General features: G+C 36.0%; 1 protein-coding gene across 1 annotated transcript; it reads right to left on the bottom strand.

Annotated features, from left to right (window-relative positions):
• Positions 1 to 93: 93 nt before the first annotated feature.
• Positions 94 to 22,722, bottom strand: LOC127453214 (tubulin polymerization-promoting protein). Its single transcript, XM_051719459.1, has 5 exons — positions 22,543 to 22,722; positions 16,747 to 16,830; positions 11,571 to 11,903; positions 7,467 to 7,620; positions 94 to 5,330 (listed from the first exon to the last, which is right to left on the bottom strand). Exons 3-5 carry the CDS (start codon positions 11,897 to 11,899, stop codon positions 5,121 to 5,123), a joined length of 693 nt encoding a protein of 230 aa, XP_051575419.1. The 5' UTR covers positions 11,900 to 11,903; positions 16,747 to 16,830; positions 22,543 to 22,722; the 3' UTR covers positions 94 to 5,120.
• Between the last annotated feature and the right edge of the window lie 166 nt (positions 22,723 to 22,888).

The following is a 22,888-nucleotide window of genomic DNA, read 5'->3' as shown; positions in this document are numbered from 1 at the left end:
AGAGAAAACGAGCATTTGACTCAAAATCTTAAAATGAAGTTGACAACTAGCCCCAGTCTTCATTTGATATAGTGAAAAGGAAATAAAGGAGAACCAGGTAGTTTGTTTTTTATTCAGTACAATGCTACAAAACACTGACACGTTAAAATCAGTTTTATCATCACCATAAAACATGCATATCAGGATACTGTAGAACACTGAAAAATATTATTTAAAAACAGACAGCATTGTTCTTCAAAACAGATGGTTAACAACAGTATTTGGCATTAAGCACACAAAACATTAAATACGACAGCAAATGTACTTTGTGGTTTATTGTCATAAATGTCACTTTCTAAGCAGAATCTACAGGCGAGCATGACATGTATGATAGGAACCATAAGCCACTGTTCATATCTGAAAAATAGATGTTTTGTAGAAGAATATGTCTATACACTAATCATTCGTCCCTTTAAACCCTTAGATGCATTAGTTGTTTCCTCCATAGAAGTGGACAATTTAATCTATTACAAAGTTCAGGGTTTCCAAACACTCCTTGAAAACATGGAAATTTGAGGGAAGTTTAAAATGGTGATTTCCAGGCCTGGAAAAGCCATGATAATCGTATAAATCTGTAACACTTTAACAGTGCATAAGTTAACATTAGATTACTGCGAACAGGATCACAAATGGGTCTGCATGATTCATTCGCGAATCTGTGAATTCGAATAGTTTTTAAAAGTCGTTATATAGTTTTCACAAACAACTAGAATGTTCATGGAAAAGTTGGCAACACTTTACAATAAGGTTGTATACATTACGTAATGGTTAACCATGTAATGGTTAATGTACAGTTGCAAAATAAACCCGACAGAGTGATCAGGACCACGAAGCGAAGGAAACTTGAATCGCCCTGTGCTGACTGTACATTATCCCGCTTATTACACGACTACTAACCAAATAAATAAATGGACACAAAATACTGATTTGCGTTGTAGTTATGTGAGAAGGAAGAAATAGCTGAACGGCTGAAATCCACCTCCGGTTTGCGGCGGAGTTCTGGTGGTGTTTACTTTGTAATTGATGACCGTCTGACTACAGTTTATTTATTCTTTTATTTTCTCCCCAATTTGGAATGCCCAATTCCCAATGCGCTCTAAGTCCTCGTGGTGGTGTAGTGACTCGCCTCAATCCGGGTGGTGGAGGATGGATCTCAGTTGCCTCCGCGTCTGAGACCATCAACCCGCGCATCTTATCACGTGACTTGTTGAGCGCGTTACCGCGGAGACATAGTGCGTGTGGAGGCTTCACGCTATTCTCCGCGGCATCCACGCACAACTCGCCACGCGCCCCACCGAGAGAGAGAACCACATTATAGTGACCACGAGGAGGTTACCCCATGTGACTCTACCCTCCCTAGCAACCGGGCCAATTTGGTTGCTTAGGAGACCTGGCTGAAGTCACTCAGCACACCCTGGATTCAAACTTGCGACTCCAGGGGAGGCAGTCAGCGTCAATACTCGCTGAGCTAACCAGGCCCCCCATTATACAGCTTACTAAAAAACTAGTTGCCAAATAAATAAATAAATGCACATGAAACATTGATTTGAGTTTAAATTATTTTATTAGCTTACTTGTAGAGATCGCATAGTGATCCGAGAAGCAGGAAAGAAGGCTCGCTAATACCCGGAGAAGTGGTCTGATACGTCTTAATCCCTGGATGTGCGGTTGTTACTCAGAGATATCAGACCGCTAGATGGCGCCATTGACCAATCAGAATCAAGTATACCAGATAGCTGTGTAATAACGCAATAGTTAACATGACCTAACAATGAAGAAAACTTTAACCAAGTTTAATTAATTCTGTAAATGTTAGATTTTAATTTCTACAAAACGTTTTTAACATTTAAAGTTCTGTATGTTAATAATAGTTAATGCATTATAACCTGGCATAAACTAACAATGAAAAGTAGTATATTATTTTTTATTTTTTTTTATTTTCTCCCCAATTTGGAATGCCAAATTCCCAATGCGCTCTAAGTCCTCGTGGTGGCGTAGTGACTCATCTCAATCCAGGTGGCAGAGGACGAATCTCAGTTGCCTCCACGTCTGAGACCATCAATCGGCGCATCTTATCACGTGGCTCGTTGAGCGCGTTAACATGGAGATGTAGTGCGTGTGGAGGCTTCACACTATTCTCCGCAGCATCCACGCACAACTCACCACGCTCCCCACCGAGAGCGAGAACCACATTATAGGGACCACAAGGAGGTTACCCCATGTGACTCTACCCACCCTAGCAACCGGGCCAATTTGGTTGCTTAGGAAGCCTGCCTGGAGTCACTCAGCACACCCTGGATTCGAAGTCGTGACTCCAGGAGTGGTAGTCAGTGTCAATACTCGCTGAGCTACCCAGACCGCCATGAATAGTAGTAAATTAAACATTTAAGATAGATTAATAAATGTTGGGAAAAAAAAAAAATCTGTTCATTGTTATTTCATAAAACCTTATTGTAAAGTGTTTCCAAAATTTCTATAATCAATATACATTTTTTCTAGTTATGCGCTGCTCCAATATACATTTTCAACTAATTATTGCTCGAGTAGAATAATTACCGAATCGGTGTGAATTTGAATGGTTCAAAATAAAATCCTTAAGAGCTAGAAAGTTCATGGAAAAGTCTTGGAAATGTATTGGTTAAATAATGTGGAAACCCTGAAAATTGAATCTTGTGTTCAGATGGCAGTGCATTTATACAAAACATGAACACCAGTACAATAAAGGGAATGTATTGGTTTAGATTTAACACTTATGCCATGCCACTGTTAGTTACTGCATATCATTTGGCTAGAGTTTGACTCTTGTAAACATAGTTCTGTTGGCAGAAACATTGCACATACTAACAAAAAAAGCAAAGTGCCTTGATATAATAACAGTGCTTTTCAAACTAAAATCCACAGCAGAATACAAAATACATTTAATACCTTAAATACCTAAATTTCTGAGTTTGTTCTATTGCTCTTAATCAGGCCCGCCCGAAATCTGCAGATTTAATCAGATAAATGATCTGCGTTAATTCTGGGGATAGTCTGTAAAACAGATTTGAATATGGTCAAATGTATTAAATGCACCTGAGCGCACTTTTTAAAAAAACTATTTCAACAGCGCAATTTTGTGAATTAACACGTGTTTCAAATCTGCAGAATTTCAATCATTCTGTGTGGGCCTGTTTAGACGTGTTAAAATCGTTAGAGACTACCAACTATATTGTTCATTTTTTTATGTTTGGCCAAAGCTTTTAGTTGGGACAGACAGAGGCGTTCTGTAAAGGCATGATCCCTATTTCACTGATGCTGTTATTAGGTCTATATGTTATCAACCGCAAATAGGATAGATTCCCAGAAAGTCCTGTACATTTTCTGACGCTGGGTTCCTTCACATAATGATTAATAATCATTCCACAATTACCTTAAAACAACACACAGCCAGTGTTCCATATTATGCCATTATAGTATTAGAAATGCATAGTTATGCCATGAACTTGACATACCCAAATACAGGATAGAAGCATCAACCAAACTACTAGATATACAATCTTGAGCACAAGCAGTTTTATGCATCAAACGAACAGTTTAGAATGGCTGGACCTTTGCATTCGGTTCATGACCAAAGATATGTCAAAATATAAATGAAATGCAATATCAGTAGAATTGACTTTAGTTTTGAAATCTGAATGGTCTAAGCTTAGTTCTAATAACAACATAGCAGAATAAATCCGTTATCAAGGTCAGGTTTTAAAACCATCTGTCCAAATGACTTAAATAAATGATATGTCATTTTTGATAAGACAAATAAATTAAAAATATATTTGTATAGAACTTAGGCCCGATACATACTCTTTCGCAAGTATGTGAATGCAAAAGTGTCTGGCTATGCAAGCTGGATTTTGTGCATCGTCGTGTTCCGAAATGCAACTACGCGTTGCATTTTCAGCGTTGCCACAAGGGGCGCTATAGCGGAAATTATCGCAAACTGTTCTTCCACGGTCAGTTTTCTCTTTCAGGTCAACTACTGTCATGACCAGTGTTGGGTAAGTACTTAAATCTCTAAAATTGTAACAAAATTACTTTACCGATTACTTAATGAAAAGTAATCACATTACGAATTACTTGACTTTTAAGTTACTTTCTAAAACACTTAATCCATTTTGTTTTTACGCTCTAGGAATTCAAAATAATCTCTATATTTCCCCTTGTTCATTGTTGCATGCAAGTCTTAAACTCCCTTCCAATGACTCGTTAGTGACTCTTCAGCTGTCGCAGAAACACAAATATATTCTACATAAATTAATATTATTTTAAAAAATGTGTAACTCAAGTAAGAGACTTAGTACTTCATAGAAAGTCAGTAACTGTAATCTGATAAGAATTAAAAATGTAATTCATTACACTATGACTACAAAGTTATTCGATTACAGTAATTAATGACTTTGTAATTAGATTACACCCAACACTGGTCATGAGGGAACATGTTTGAAGAGAATCTTTCTAAGCAAGTTAGTTAAAGTTTAATAAACTTTCAACACATTTAATAGCTAGCTACCTGAATAATAACTCATCTGGTTTAATGTCACGGACATTTGAAGGAAACTCTATCGCCCCCTAGAGTACTGATGTTTGTTACCGCCACTGTAGCGTAACAACGCACATTAAGTATGTATAACAGGACCTTGTACTTGCAGTATGCTGGTCAAGCATTTGTGTCTGCATACTTGCGTTAAGTATGTTTCTGGCCTTACTCTACTGAAACATAAGAAAAATGTCAAATGCTCAAATGTGCATTTCATTTCAATAGCACAACAGATTATCGACACAAACCTTCAATAGTAGAGCGTGCAATACTGTAGTCACTTTACTTTCTGCTGGCATAGATGAGCTATCGCACTGCATCAACATGCAGTTTGTTAGGAATGTACAAGCTGGCGATGACTTTGTTCGGTTGTAAACAGTGTTCCAGTTAAAACACACACATAGGAAAAGGAACAAAACCACAGAGGAAAAAGACAACCTCAATGGAAACGGAAAATCCTTTTGTGCTTTATAGAGTCGGGGTTTGTCTTCTAATGCATTCATTGCATATCTCACATGGGTTTTTGTGGCGGTTTCCCTTGAACTTTCTTCTCGTACGACCCTGCGTGCTTGTATCCAGGCACGTATCCCGATGTGTCAACCACTTCCACTCGCCCCGCCTTTCCCTTCCCGCGCCCCGTCTTGTCGAAACGCTCCTTGTGAGAGCCGGTGAACTTGGTGGTGTCCGTCAAACGGGACACGGTGGGTGAAGCCACAGCTCTCTGAGAGTGTCGAAAGAGAAGGAAATGTAATGTAATTCTTATGCATTTTTCTTAATGGATTTGCACAACCAACATTTCATCTTGTTGATTTGGAACATTGAAGTTCATAATCTTTAATCATTACTGTCATAATCATCATTAACCCTCAGAGACCCAAGCTTTGATGTTGATCATATATATATATATATATATATATATATATATATATATATATATTTTTTTTTTTTTTTTTTTTTTTTTCCTTATTGAAAGAGTTTTTAGAGAGCCATATATTGTAACAAAATATGCAAAACTGAAATGCTGGATTTTCAAGGTTGCAAAACTGTTACAAGTATGTGTGGTTTGACATTATTACTTAAATAGCATTAAAAAAAGATGGAAATGAAAAATGACCTAGAAGAACCATTGAAAAATCTCATATTTACCATATTTAATTCATATATTTCTTGGAGGTGTTACAATATTTATATCTTCTAAGCATGTTGGAAATTTCGAAAAATGACCTATAAGCCCCATTGAAAAATCTAACATATACTATATGTAATTACTATATTTTTCTGAGGTCTTGCAATTTTTCTATCCCTAAACTTGTTGGAGATTAAGGGAAATTACCAATCTGACCCCTTGAAAAATGAAAATAAATAAATATAAAAAAATTACCTATAAGAGCCATTGAAAAATCTTATATTTACTATAAATAATTACTATATTTTTGGAGGTGTTGCAATTTTTATATCACCAAGCATGTTGAAAATTAAGAAAAATGACCTATAAGATCCATTGAAAAAATTAAAATAAAATAAGACAAAAAATAATAATAACAATAATAATAATTAATTGACTAACAAAATGCAAAATCTCATATTTGCTATAAATAATTACTATATATTTTTTGTTGCAGAATCACTGAGCATGTTGGAAATTAAGAAAAATTGAAAGAATAAATAAAAACAAATAAATATGAAAAATGACCAATAAGACCCAACTGAAAAATCTCATATTATATATATATATATAAAATAATTACATTTTTTTTGAAGGTGTTGCAATTTTTCTATCACTAAGCATGTTGAAAATTAAGAAAAAATAAATAGAAAAATGACCTATAAGACCCAACTGAAAAATCTCATATATATATATATATATATATATATATATATATATATATATATATATATATATATATATATGCGCTATATATAATAACTACATTTTTTTTTTAAGGTGTTGCAATTTTTCTATCACTAAGCATGTTGAAAATTAAGAAAAAATACCTCTAAGACCCACTGAAAAATGAAAATAAATAAAATAAAACAAAATAATAATAATAATAATTAATTGACTAACAAAATGCATTAAAAAAATCTCATATTTGCTATGAATATTTACTATATATTTTTGGTTGCAGTATCACTGAGCATGTTTGGAATTAAGAAAAATTGAAAGAATAAATAAATAAAAACAAATAAATATGAAATGACCAATAAGACCCAACTGAATCATCGTATCATTGTATTTTTTTTAATTATTATTATTATTATTTTTTTATGTTTTGCAATTTTTCTATTATGATGCATGTTGGAAAATAAGGAAAATACCAATAAGACCCATTGAAAATGTTAAATAAATAAATAAAAACAATAAAAATAAAAATTTACCCATAAGACCCGTTGAAAAATCTCATATTTACTATAGAAAATTACTATATTTTTGGGAGATTTTTCTATCACTAAGCATGTTGAAAATTAAGACAGTGTCTTACAGATCAAATATTTACTTGCTATATTTTATCCAGTATTTAGTGAACATGTTGTGTGACATGTTGGGATTGAAAGTATTTTCCTGTCTGACACATTTTAGAGTATGCTTTGTTATTGAATGCTGTTTTAACCTTTATTAAAATCATTATTATTTTATTGCTCTATACAACTTTTGACAACAATTTTGCTACAGTGGGTTTCTGAGGGTTAAATAACAACTTGCTAGATGGTTTACTCTAAATGAGGACTCATTATATAACTGTTTGTAAACACAGGACTGGATGAAATTCACTCGGCATGATGTTCATCCACTTTATAATACACGCTTTCAAATGACAGTAGATACTGGACTGTATAGGATACTCCATTACATTACCGTAACTCCAGATATAACGGGCGATTTCCCTTCTATCATTTTGTAAACCTCTTGTGCGGCGTCCTCGCTGCTTTTCTCTTTGAAACGTTTCCCGGCAAGCTCCGCGAGAGCTTCTTTGAACTGGCTGTATGTGATGGTGCGGCTGGATTTGTTCCTAGAAGACAGTAAAATAAACAAAGCAAAAGACAAACTTATGATACATTTATCAGTACACACTGTAGCATCAAATATAAACGTACAGCAAAGCACAAACCCGCGAGGCCTGATTAAAAGGCCCCCATGAAACACTAAAAGAGAAGGTGCCACTTTTTTTTTTTTGCAGTTTCGACCTGGTTCTCAAAAATGACTTCAGAAGGCTTGAAATATAGTGCACAAATCTCTCATTTTGTGTTTCATGGAAGAGAGAAAAAAAATGTACCAGTAGCCGGACAACATGAGGGTAAGTAAATGACAGAAGTTTCATTTTTGAGTGAACTATTTTTTATTTTTTTTTAAAGTTTGCATGGTTGCATCTTAGATGAAGGACTTCTGTAAGAGTAGCACATGCACTCAAGTCTGTGTTTCCAAGGAGACGGAGCACACACTAAACACAGCCATGTGTGATTACACAAGCATGTCAGTTCTGAGGGCCTCTGCGTTATGGGCCATTGCACGTGTTTAACAAGCCCTTTCATTTCAGAAATGTTCATTTAAAGAACGTAGACTCAAACTGTACGAAATGTGACCACCAAAGGGAGTTGATTGATGTCAAATAAATTAGTCAATAAATTCTCCAAACTTCTCACACTTATAAGGGATAGTTCAAACATTTAAAATGATGTCATTATTCACTCACACTCTCATGATGCTTCAAACTTGAATGAGTTTCTTCCGTGCAACACAAAAGGAGATGTGTGGCAGAATGTTGACAACCTCAGTCACCATTCACTTTCATTGTATGGAAAACATTCTTCTGAATTTCTCAGAAGAAAGAAAGCCATGCGAGTTTACAGAATCGTCATTACTGGGTGAACTATCCCTTTAAAAAGCATCCTTTTCTGCAGGATTTGCATTAGTCTACATCTCCAGAAGTGCTCTGAGGTTTACATTGTTTCAGCGAGCACGTTTGCCCCATAAAGCAACACGGGTCTGTTTAATCGCACTGTGCCACACACAGTAAAACAGTGCATAGTAACACATATACAAACAGCCTGTGTCGTGGTGATAAAGCACCTAAACAAAACTCCATAAAGCCTACGGTCTCCACCGGCAACCTGCTGTCATAGCAATAATCTTCAGTAAACACGTCTCTTCGGCTTTATAATTAATTTGACTTCTTCGGTGTCCATGCCTGTGCAACTGTCGCCTGCTGCCAACTGAAATTGAAGGTACAAACAGGCCCACATGTAATCTGTGCTTTTCAATATTTTTAGCCTCTGGAAAATATTGGATATTTATCTTAAACAGGAATGTTCCGGGTTCAATATAAGTTCAGCTCAATCGACAGCATTTGTGGAATAATGTTGATTACCACAAAATTAATTTCGACTCGTCCTTCCTTTTCTTTTAAAAAGCACAAATGTGTGTTCCAGTGAGACACTTACAATGGAAGTCAATGGGGTCAATAATCTGTAAACATTAAAATACTCACTGTTTTAAAAGTATAGACACAAGACGTAAACAATATGTGTGTTAGCGTGATTTTACTGTCATAAAATCACTTACTAACCACATCTGTGGAAAGTTATACACTGTAAAATAAAATCCTGTTAAATTTACGGTAAAAAACCGGCAGCTGTGGTTGCCAGAAATTCACTGTAAAAAATACGGTAACCACGTTTCAGGCTTTACGGGATGTCTTTTTGATGCCTGTATATTTTACGGTGCATTATTGTCGTTTATATTATTAAATTATAAACTTGATATTAACCTTCTGAAACGGTAAAAATCTGCTTTTTACTTTATAATGTATTGTTAATCACCATAGTAATTACAGAAGAGCACATGATGACAGGAAGTTCATCAATAGAGGCAATAATCAATAAACATGTAGAGTGCTCAGTGTCGCTCACACAAACACTAAACACCATCAGGGTAACACGTGTGAAATTAAAATAATACAGTAAACATTAAACTACATTAAATATAAAGCAGAACACCCCAATGTGCATAACTGATATTAAAAATGAGAAGAAACAGAACTATTCCCATAAAATATAATGAAATATGATGGGTCATGCTGGGAATTCTGGGAACGTCCCGATTATTGTTTTTTACTGTCATTTTAACAATAATTTACCGTCAAAAGTACACGGACTCTCTTGTTAAACATGATATACATTTTTACCGTTAATTATACGGGAAAATCAGATTTAAAAAAATTCTAAAATATTTAAATTTAAAAAAAACATTCTGTAAAACTACATGTATTGTCTTTTTAAATATATTACAGCTTTGTACCGTATATTTTAAGGTATCTACACGTTTATCAATTAAGGGTTTTTTACTGTAGCTATTTACAGCCTAAAATTACAGACATTTTTTACAGCTTAGCCAATTAAATTGTAATGTCAACACACCCTAAAATGACAATTTAAAACAACTTTACAGCTCAAATAATCCACAAGTTTTAACAGTAGAATTAATGCAAGTGCTTTTATAGAATTATAAGCTTCACATTTCTGCCTTTAAACCCTCCAAAAATTGGCCCCATTGACTTCTATTGTAAATGACTCACTTGTTTGTTTGTTTTTTCTTAAAGGATGAACGAGTGGAAATTAATTTTTGTGGTAATGAACATTATGCCACAAATGCTGTCGATTGAGCTTAACTTGTACTGAACCCGGAATATTCCTTTATAATTTTTGCATTTGCTCTGAAGTGACTTAAACGGGTGTTTTTCTTCCGATCAGAGAAATACATTCAAAATTAAGAACTTATTTAATGTACTTATTTAATATTAGTCATTTCATTTATTTGATTTAATAATTAAGTGGTGCAATAAAAATAGTGGTGCACAAATGCGCTATAGCTTTAAATGTGTATCAGGCATCATTAACACGAGTCGGCACTCACGAGGGGTTTAATCTCTGCACTGATTAAAGGAGACGTGCATCTTTAACTCTGTGGCAATCTATGACAGCAGTCTGGAGAAAATCCTGCTTTATTACACACACAATCCTGATGGTGACATGGCAGAACACTGAGTAACTCAATGCAACCAAGAAAATATTTTCATCATCATTTTTTCAGCATCATGTTGTCCCAAACCCAAATGGCTTTCTTTCTTCTGAAGAAATGTATACAGGTTTGGAACAGCATGAGGGTAAGTAATGACAGAATCTTCATTTTTGGGTGAACTATCACTTTAAATGTCAATGCACTGAATGATATATTCGTATTGCAAAACATGTAAGCAGCACGCTCATATATTGCATTTATTTTTTCTCCCTTTCACTCATTTTGTAACTCGTTTCTGTGCGTGCTCTGCCGCCACGTTGTTCTGATGCTGTCTAGCAGAATAATCTTTATTCTTGACGCTTAGCCGGGGTGAAACAAATCTCTTCACTGTAGTCCTACTAAAAGACACAGAGAATCCACATTCCTGTATGTGCGAATAATGCAAGACTTGATAAATGGATTCTCCTGAAACAAACCAGCATCGTTTTATTCACTGGTTTATTTTTAAACATTACCATTCTTCCCCATGTTAAAAGATCAGATTATAGTGTGCTCTACATAATAAAAAGCTGGCCGTATTCAATCGGCGATGACTCTCTAGCCTGAAGTCATCGAGGTTATTCAGAATGAGCAGGGGATGTGCCAAAAACAACAGACAACTCCTTGTTGCTTCATAGTCAAATATAAGCTGAATAAAAGCAAATATGTTATTCATATTCGCTTAAGCATCCTCAGTGTCCATCTAGCTTTCATCTCTGGTTTTGTTTGTGGTTGTCAATATGGAAAGCTGTTTCTTTTTGTTTGCAAAAATACACAAATCTTAAAAATAGGCTTCATCTTCTTTGGGTGAAATATGACCCAAACATGTTTTGCTGAGTAAACACTACTTCATACCATACAGGCCTAATTCCTAAATGTTTGTAAGTGTTAAAGCTGATGGTATACTTGACTTTGGAGAAGACGATGTCCACATCTGTGAGGGTGATGTTCTTGCCATCGATGACGCCGCAGTCTTTACACAGTTTGGACCAGTTCTTGCCGTTCATTTCTTTGCCAGTGGCGCGCGTGTCTCCATGAATGGCGAACTTGCGGAACGACTCCTCCAGCGCCGTGATCTCCACGGGTGTTTTAACGCCCGCACCTCCATCGCTCGTGCCGTTGGATGCGGAGGACAGACGTTTGGCCGTATGCTCTTTAGAGTGCTCGCTCTGCGGCCTCATGGGCGAGCTGTTGGGCACCGGGTGTTTGGCGGTCTGGACTTTAAACTCCTCCATGTTGCTGGCGAGGAATGGGAATATTATAGGTTAATATTAAAGCTGATATTACTGGAACTTGAATAATACTTTTACTAGTCAAATTTGGGTAAAACAAGTGTTAATTTTACATATGCAATGTTGTGTACATTTCATTTGCTATTGTTATATCATATATATATATGCCCCCAAAACATTTTTGACACTAAAGACACTGTATATCCAGTATCTGTTTAACACTGGCCACCCTGCTGACATTTTAGACACTTCATGCTGGTTTTGGCCGGTCAGCTATCAAGATGCAACGGGCCAGCATTGCACATTTGAAACCAGTTAAGGGGTAGTTCACCCAAAGCTGAAAATTCTCTCATCATTTACTCACCCTCATGCTGTCCCAGATGTGTATGACTTTCTTTCTTCTGCAGAACACAAATGAAGATTTTAAGAAGAATATCTCAACTCTATAGGTCTATACAATGCAAGTGAATGGTGGCCAGAACTTTGAAGGACCAAAAAGCACATAAAGGCAGCATAAAAGTAATCCATATGACTCCAGTGGTTTAATCCATGTCTTCAGAAGCGATATGATAGGTGTGGGTGAAAAACAGATCAATATTTCAATCCTTTTTTCTATAAATCTCCAATTTCACTTTCACATTATTCTTCTTTTCTTTTTTGGCAGTTCGCATTCTTCGTGCATATCACCACCTACTGGTCAAGACTGGTCAAAGGTGGAGATTTACAGTAAAAAATTACTTAAATATTTATCTGTTTTTCACCCACACCAATCATATCTCTTCTGAGGACATGGATTTAATCACTGGAGTTGTATGGATTACTTTTATGCTGACTGTGATTTTTGGAGATTCAAAGTTTTGGTCACCACTTACTTGGTCACATTTATTTACTAGTATGAACCTACAGAGCTGAAATATTCTTATAAAAATCTTCATTTGTGTTCTCCAGAGGAAAGAAAGTCATACACATCTGGGATGGCATGAGGGTGAGTAAATGATGAGTGAATTTTAATTTTTGGGTGAACTCTCCCTTTAAGACCAAACTGGTCTACGCTGTTTTTCAGCTGTGACTACAGGAACAACTAGGAAAGGAGGCAGGTGCCAATGTTTCCCATTAAGTAGCAATGTTTCTTTCATCATACACTGGCACCAGCCCACTTCTTAGCCAGATTCTATCAGTGCACAAGGCAACTGGGGTTCTTATGTTAGCAGACTGTGAATATGCAGATGTGGTGAGTGTTCGGGGTCTGAGGTGAGCTCTGTGGAATTCAGGCTATGCCAGATGAAGTGCTCATTTACTCATCATTTACACCACTAAACAGCAAAACACATCAACATAATGGACGGTGTTAATGTAGAATAATTCTGAGATCATCTGATTGAGACAGATGTGAAAACTGACTGTCTTATCAGCTCCATCAGTTTGACACGTTTCTGTAGGAAATGCACGTGACTATTATATCTGTTCCATTTTGGTTTGAAACGTCATTTCCCTCAACTGAAAAACAGTGAATGCTTACAACTAGGGCTGTCAATTTAATGCATTAAGTAGGATTAATTGTACATAACATACAGTGCATCCGGAAAGTATTCACAGCGCTTCACTTTTTCCACATTTTGTTATGTTACAGCCTTATTCCAAAATGGATTAAATTCATTATTTTCCTCAATTCTACAAACAATACCCCATAATGACAACGTGAAAGAAGTTTGTTTGAAATCTTTGCAAATTTATTAAAAATTAAAAAAAAATCACATGTATGTAAGTATTCACAGCCTTTGCCATGACACTCAAAATTGAGCTCAGGTGCATCCTGTTTCCACTGATCATCCTTGAGATGTTTCTACAACTGGATTGGAGTCCACCTGTGGTAAATTCAGTTGATTGGACATGATTTGGAAAGGCACACACCTGTCTATATAAGGTCCCACAGTTAACAGTGCATGTCAGAGTACAAACCAAGCCATGAAGTCCAAGGAATTGCCTGTAGACCTCCGAGACAGGATTGTATCGAGGCACAGATCTGGGGAAGGGTACAGAAAAATTTCTGCAGCATTGAAGGTCCCAATGAGCACAGTGGCCTCCATCATGCGTAAATGGAAGAAGTTTGGAACCACCAGGACTCTTCCTAGAGCTGGCCGCCAGGCCAAACTGAGCAATCAGGGGAGAAGGGCCTTCGTCAGGGAGGTGACCAAGAACCCGATGGTCACTCTGACAGAGCTCCAGCGTTTCTCTGTGGAGAGAGGAGAACCTTCCAGAAGAACAACCATCTCTGCAGCACTCCACCAATCAGGCCTGTATGGTAGAGTGGCCAGACAGAAGCCACTCCTCAGTAAAAGGCACATGACAGCCCGCCTGGAGTTTGCCAAAAGGCACCTGAAGGACTCTCAGACCATGAGAAACAAAGATTGAACTCTTTGGCCTGAATGGCAAGCGTCATGTCTGGAGGAAACCAGGCACCACTCATCACCTGGCCAATACCATCCCTACAGTGAAGTATGGTGGTGGCAGCATAATGCTGTGGGGATGTTTTTCAGCAGCAGGAACTGGGAGACTAGTCAGGATCGGAAGAAAGATGAATGCAGCAATGTACAGAGACATCCTTGATGAAAACCTGCTCCAGAGTGCTCTGGACCTCAGACTGGGGCGAAGGTTCATCTTCCAACAGGACAACGACCCCAAGCACACAGCCAAGATAACAAAGGAGTGACTCCGGGACAACTCTGTGAATGTCCTTGAGTGGCCCAGCCAGAGCCCAGACTTGAACCCGATTGAACATCTCTGGAGAGATCTGAAAATGGCTGTGCACCGACGCTCCCCATCCAACCTGATGGAGCTTGAGAGGTCCTGCAAAGAAGAATGGGAGAAACTACCCAAAAATAGGTGTGCCAAGCTTGTAGCATCATACTCAAAAAGACTTGAGGCTGTTAATGGTGCTAAAGGTGCTTCGACAAAGTATTGAGCAAAGGCTGTGAATACTTATGTACATGTGATTTTCTTTTTTTTTTTTTTTTAATAAAAGTGAAGCACTGTGAATACTTTCCGGATGCACTGTAAGACTGAGCCCAATTAAATGTGTCCCTGGACCGTAATGTGGAATATTCATACAATTGGAGCAATTCAAGTTTGAAGTAGCACCTGTTTTCAGCAGGGGGCAGTAAGCGAAACTCCAGCTGTATAGACAACAAACCACACTCAGGCTTGCTTGATGCGCAGCATGAGGACGCGTTGTTGTGTTCAAACACAGATAGATGGATGCAGAGATCTCAAAATGTGTTTTTCTATGTTTAAAACTACATTTAACTTCATGAAGTGAACTAATAATGCTGTGTTAATGTTGCGACACAACCAAAGTGGCGTGCTTCAACAGCGCCCACTGATACCTCCTTAGACAAGTCCTTATGATAAATCTCTGAAAGATTGACGAATTCAGTTGCAAAATGGATTTCTGTGGACTGCTGTTTTTTTTACTATTGTTACTTATTACTTAAATAAAACTATTTAGAATTATTTAATCATTATATATTAAATTATTGTTATTTGTGGGGCTTTCTCAGCAAATATTTATATATGTGATTCAGTTAATTAATCAGCATATCATGTATTTAATTTGATTGGCGTCGTAGGCAACGCTAACGCTCACACTTCACTGCACAGATTTAAATATATTCGCCAGCATTGACGCGAGTCATGCGGAAGCGCTTCATTTGAGACACTACCACCTGAAAATTCATTCGCTAGATGGCCGAGTATACATAGAGTATACTGTAAGTATACTGCATCATTTGAGTCACCTTTTGGCTGCATCCAAATTCAGATACTATCTGTGCCTAAATATGAGCAATTAGGATTATTAGTGAGTCCCAGATGTTCTCATTCATGAATGCAGCAATGCACACAAGTACGGTTTTTACAAACTATTTACTCTGAAATTTATTCTGCTTGTGTTTTATGAATAGTGTGTTGCAAACAGTAAATAAAATGTGCTTAGAAGGTACACTTTTACTAATGGATTTTCAAAGTGTGCATCCCTACTCTTTGGGCTATTACCCATTATTGCCCGTAAAAATAAATAAAATAAATAAATAAATGGTGCAAAATGCAAAAAAAAAAAAAAAAAATAATAATTCAAGGCTGAAGCTGCCTCACCAGTTTTTAAATGTATGTTTATGTACAGTATCTTATGTACGTTTTTCAACACTCATTTTACATTTACATTTTTTATGCATTTGGCAGATGCTTTTATCCAAAGCGACTTACAGTGCCCTTATCACAGGGACAATCCCCCTGGAGCAACCTGGAGTTAAGTGCCCTGCTCAAGGACACAATGGTGGTGGTTGTGGGGATCGAACCAGCAACCTTCTGAATTCCAGTTATGTGCTTTAGCCCACCATGCCACCACCACTCAAAAAATATTTCTGCCTATTTTTAAGATTTACGCATTTCAATTTTATTACAAAATTCCATCAAATTTAATTGTATATTGTTTAACAAAATTAAATATATAAAACTTGAATATGTATTTATTTATTATTAAAGATTACTCAATTCAATTTGATGGAATTTTGTTATAAAACTGAAATGCGTAAATCTTAAAATAATTGATATATACTGATATATAATAATTCAGTGAATGTAACAAAGTAGCAATGAATTTTATAGTAACTAATTTAGCTAGATGCTAATGCTTGCATGCAAGCACACACATTTTGTGACAAAGACATATGTAAAAAAACAACATTTTATAGTGCTGTACTTTCTACTTTCAAAGCACCAGCAAAGTACTTACATTCAGTGTGAATTAGGATACAGTCTATGACATTTGATTAGTTTAGCATCTCTGTTCTTACCTTTGCCCTCGACTGCCCCTCCAGCTCTCTGATTCCACGTCAGTGTTGCTCCTTTGTGGTCGTTCCTTGTGTTTCTTGATGCAACTGAAACGACAATAACAGTCTGTGTGTGTTGAATGACAACATGCACTGAGATGACTGTTAGTTGGTTAAAGGCAAAGGGGTGCAATAACAGAATTTAGTTTTACTTTCACATTAATCCATTCCATTTCATTATGTTATCACTAAAGTCAACATGAAATCAGAATCAGCCCCATTTACCTTCTTAAATACATGTTCCTGATCTTATTGTGAAGGATTCATCAGTGCACGTTATTCCAAAACAAAAATGTCTTCATAATCCTTCATCAAACTGTAAAAACGACACAGAGTCCTCTTATTTTTCAACCACTCCTCTTCAGCCATCTATCGAATACAGTGTTGGGTGTAATGCATTACTAAGTATTTAATTACTGTAATTAAATGACTTTTTCTTTGAAAAAGGTAAAGGGATTACTCTTCATTTTTTCAGTAATTTAATTACAGTTACTTCGGATGTAATTGCATTAGATACTGTATAGACTACAGAACAGTTATATATAAAACAATTGTGCATTTAAAATCGAAATTTAACTTCTAATTTAACGCTGCCCCTTTAAATTCTTTGGCTGGTTTATGAATAATTTATTTGATTTTATATTAATTATTTGAAAGAACAGTTTCATGTCTATCCTTGTATTTTTCATCTGGTCTAGGTTGATTTATGGGTTTTAAAAATTAATTAGTAATAAGTAATGCAATTACTTTTCAGACAGAGTAATTAGTACAGTAATCTAATTACACTGTAGACGATGTAATTAGTAGTAATTAATTACATTTTTTTAGAGTAACTTACCCAACACTGATCGAATACCACTTTTCACCAATACGTGAGATAAACATGCCCCTAAACCACACATAGAATCAAAACAAAGTGTGATTGGTCGCTTTACATGTCAGTCAGATGGTCTACGTGGGCGGTGCTTGTCTAGAATAAGCTGCAATGTGGACCAGACTTTATGTCAATTGTCAAAAGACTACAAAACACTTTCTGTCTCACAGAATTTGGGTTGCAATAAACACATGCACCTCACACGTTTGGTCATGTATGAACATCAAACAGTATTGCTAAGTGTTATGAGCCTGCACATACTGAGATGAACTGAAGCCCATTAATTTCACACACACTTAATCACCTCTCGAATGCTCCAATACTGTACTGCAGCCTCAGATGAATTAGCCCTGTGTTGCCATGGTAAGGTAGCCTACACCTCTACAAAACATACAAACCAGGCCTGGTTCTTCTTTCCTAAGTTAATGGAGTTTTAAAACACTATGCCAAACATTATAAAACAGAGTCTGGACCTTCACCAACAGTCAGGCATGGGCAGTAACTTCAGTTCCAAGCCAAACAGAGGGGCTATGTCACAGCAACACTACCTTCTATGCCAAATGACCTACAGTAACTGAATCTGTCTTTATGGTTGCACAGAAGAGAACTGTATGACCAAAGTGAACTCCTGAAGTACTGTCAATGTACAAGAGGACCCTTAAAATCCACTTGAAGACATCCCTATTCAAGAGTGTTGTGTTTAACTTGTCTTTCAACAAAGAAACAAACCTTTATTACTCACTATCAATAATGCCATTCAGTTAGAGCGGCACTATGGGCCCATTGTGCAGTAATGTGTCAGTCCTGTCTTGTGTACTACATACTCGTTGCCGCATCGATGGTGACATCGCCAACTATCACTGGTGGCAGGGCAAAGTGCAACTTATTCAATAAATGATAACATTTTTTGCTTTCTTGGAAATCCATGTTCTCTATAGGACTGCGTTTTAGCCTTTTGACAATATATAGTAAATAACAGTAAAAATGTGTTTTAAAAAAAAAATAATCAAGGCACGTTTTCTGCACGGTTTTTCATTAAATGAGCAGGAACAATTCAATTCAAAAAAATTTTTACAAAACATGGCCTTGCCATATTTATCCCCAAATCAACACAAATAAATACATTTATATTTTACATAAAAAGGGGAAAAAAATATTGTGACCTTACTTTTTTTTTTATTTTTTTTTTTAGAACATTTAAGCACATTTTGTCAATATATACACACACACGTGGTAACTGTAAAAAATTAGGTGATCATGTTGATTACATGTGCAAACTTACACAGTTTTATAATTAAACATCTTTCAGAAAGCGGTGAATGGTGCAGACATGTGATGCAGTCTAATGCTGGAGGTGATTCTTGCATGAATTTACTAACTTCATAGACAGAGCAGAGAGATGAAGGGACAGACAGATAGAAATGTGAAAGAGAGAGAGAGAGCTTTTTTTGCATGCACACAGACCTCAAGAAAATCTTGATGGAGCACATGCTTTCATGCATCTGCCTTCTGGTCATGCATGGCACTAATAAGTGCTCACTGCTCACACAATAATTTGACCTAAAAATCTGGAAAAAATTGCAATGGAATTAAAATGCAATGCCAGGGACATAGAAAAAGATTGACAAGTACTGCACACTGGAGATAGAAAAGTGGAAATGATGTCACATGACAACAGGAAGACATAATTGTTTTGGATTTCTGTTGTAGTCAATATTAAGTAGAAGATTGTCTGGTTGGTTCCTGTCAAATATTCTACTGCCAGGTAAAAGAAGGTCCACTATCATGTCCACTCTTTGGTTTTCTAAATATACTGACTTTGATGAAGTTTGTATTCTCTGTAATGATATAAATGTAACCCTGAATTATTTATTTTTTGATTGTAATATTATTCAAGAACTTGTGAATTATTTAGAAATATTGTGAATTCACTAATGTTAATATTTTTACACTGAAAGACTTTATTTTATGTAATTAAAACAAACATAAGGGTCTATTGTTAACTTTTTTATTTTGTTACACTTGTAAGTCTTCATTTTAAATTAAATTATAAAAAATAAAAGGGGCATCACAGGTATCACAATAACATATTTACAAATCCCCCCAAAACTTGATTGTAAATGATAATATATATATATACTGTGTGTGTGTGTGTATATATATATATATATTATATATATATATATATATATATATATATATATATATATATATATATATATATATATATATATATATATATATATATATATATATATATATATATATATTTTTTTTTTTTTTTTTTTTTAAGGTATCACAATAAAATATTTTCGAATCCCCCAAAAACTCGGTTGTAAATGTTAAAAAAAGGTATTTAAAAAATAACAAATAAATTATTAAAAATAAAATATAAATTTAATAATTGTCATTTAATTAATTACAATTAATATAATTATATTTATTTATTTTTTATAAAAAAATCATCTAAAATTTTTTAAGGTATCATAATAATATATTTCTAAATCTCTCCTAAACTCGGTTGTAATTGTTACAAACATAATAATAATAATAATAATAATAATAATAAATATAGCTGCAAGCAGCAATGCGGATTCCTCCTCAAAATGGCAAATCATTTAAAAATGTATCAGTAGAGGGTTGGGGTTTAAACCCTCCCGATGGAGGAATCCTAAAAAACATGTCTTTCTGTCTGAATCCTAAACAAGAAATCATGGCTATGGCTGGATTTGAACCTCTGACCCTTCACTTACCAGCACAACATCTTAGCCAAGTTAGCTATTTACATTGCTGAGTATTTCTGCTTTCAGTTTCTATATAAAAAAAGAACCAGTGGCTAGCATTGTCAGATTTGGCCCAAGTTCAAACAGCTGTAATTCTGTCATCTTTTGACATATCAAGGTGTTATTTTGCACGGTACTTCGGAGTGATGTCATCTTGAAGCATGCTAGGTTTGAAAAACCATCAGTCAAAATGACATTTGATTTACTGACACATATATATTGAGGCAATGTGGACATTTACATAAATACGCCCGTTTCAGCCATTTTGTATTGTATTCATTTTTGCTAAGTAACAAATTGAAAGACCTCAATTATACACATGGGTACCAAATTTCAAGTCAATTGGATCAACAGTTCAAGAGAAGAAGATTTTTGTAGGTTTTCCCAAATTTTCACTGTACAGGAAAATCCATCATGGCGGACCTTATGGGTCCTTGAGGCTTTTTTGTTCCCCATGAGAAATGAGGCATGTACACCAACTTTCAGAAGAATTGGACAAATGGGGTGGAAATGCCAACACTTTGAAAATGGGACGTTTGGGCGTGGCCTGTAGCGCCCCCTAAGGGCAAATGTGGGCCATTCTTGGTGTGGGGGTTCCCAGTGGCCTGTAGTATCAATGTGCCAAATTAGAACATTTTTGACTGGTGACTTTTTGAGATATTGGGGCGCAAGGAGGAGAATAATAATAATAATAATAATAATAAAACCACCAATAACAATAGGTTTCCTCCTACTGGTGGAATCCTAATAATAATAAATTCTGTAAGGTATCACATTAAGATATTTTCAGAATCCCCCTTAAACTCTGTTTTATTTTGTATGTGTGGATGTATCTTACAATGCAATGTTTACTATATTCTCTACTATTATGCCAGTGTTATTCTAGCAATCAAAAAGCACAGGTAAATCAGGAATACATTCTCCATAATGTCTGATCATGCAGTGAACTATCTGCTTTAGGCCTCTGCTCTGAACAGTGTCACAAAAGCCCTCAGATCACCTCGCTGCAATGGTCTGGGTCATTAAATCACCTCCAGCTCTTCCTAGTGCCACCCATGAGGATTCCAGTCACTCTTTTATATCGAGTCTTTCTTCTCTTGCATCTCCCTGAACTCTTGACTCAATACTCAAAACTATTTTTCATCTCCAGTTATGACAATTAAACACACTGACTCAATGTAACAATACAGACTGACATCTCAAATGTTCAATCTAAGTTGTTTGGAGTATTCTCCAATAGATATTTGCCTATAATGAATTCTGGATGTTGGGGTACATAGACGAAGTCAAAGGTCAATGTGTTTTTGTTTTGTGCAACCTAGAAGTGAAAAATCTGGGGCAAACTCAGCGAATGGCTGCATCCTCTTGCCAAGCGAAGATCATTTGCAACCATATGGGTAAAACAACTGTGATGGTGGTTAAAATAAGAAAACCTAACATTATCACACACATAACTGGCACAGGCAATTCTCAAATATATGAACGTTAATTTAACCAGAGCAATATTGCAGATTTTGTTCATCACTCAGTATAACCTAATAAACAAAGAGAGGATGATGGATGGATTGGTTGCATTCCTATATGAACACCCATAGTCTATATGCATTATAAAAGCAGACCTCATACCACATCTAAAGGGCAGGCCATATTCAACTTATATTTTCATTTCCATATGTTTACATTTATATATGCCTCGTTTATTAGATCTTACATGATGACATCACACTAGATGATGTTTATGTAATAGCTGTCCATCAGAAGCATCACACAGAGGCGTTACAAAACTCGCGATGGATCATTGTTATTGTCCATGAACATTGCACGCATAACTGCAACATTGCGTTCTTACGTGCAACAATGTATCAATATTGCACAGAATTGCGCAACGCACTGAGCAAAAATGAAACCAACCAAAAAAAAAAAAAAACTGACTTCCGTGACCATGTTCATCATCAACAAAGCCTCAAATCTGCTCGAGTTGTTTTTGGAAACGGAAAATAAACACACAAACACCCTCCTGTGAACACGCATGCAACATGTCCTCACGACGCGTGTTAAAATCAAATGATATGAGAGGAAACTGCGATAACAAGCCGAGCTTACCTGAATGCTGTTTCTTCTGTCGTTCTCTGCTCTTTGTCAGTGTCTAAAAAAAGATGTGTTTACATCAGATTTCTGTGAGAATAAAGACGCGACGCTGCCTGAACACGCTCGCGGATGAAGCGCCGCGCGTCGATTGGCACGCGCGCTGTCACTTCGCACTCAACAAACCAGAGTGGATCATTCTGACAATAATAAATCATCATAATCATCAGTGGCGTGGCCAAGCGTGGGCAGGGGTGGGCACGGGCCCACCCAAATTAGACCCAGGCCCACCTAGAATATTAGAGATTATTCTTTGATATATATATATTTATAAAATAGTTTAAAAATGGATATTTCCATTTAA

Source organism: Myxocyprinus asiaticus, chromosome 15 (genome assembly GCF_019703515.2).
Source record: "Myxocyprinus asiaticus isolate MX2 ecotype Aquarium Trade chromosome 15, UBuf_Myxa_2, whole genome shotgun sequence".
Lineage (NCBI taxonomy): Eukaryota > Metazoa > Chordata > Actinopteri > Cypriniformes > Catostomidae > Myxocyprinus > Myxocyprinus asiaticus.
The sequence above is the reverse complement of the archived record's forward strand: the minus strand, read 5'-3'. Positions and strand labels throughout refer to the sequence as shown.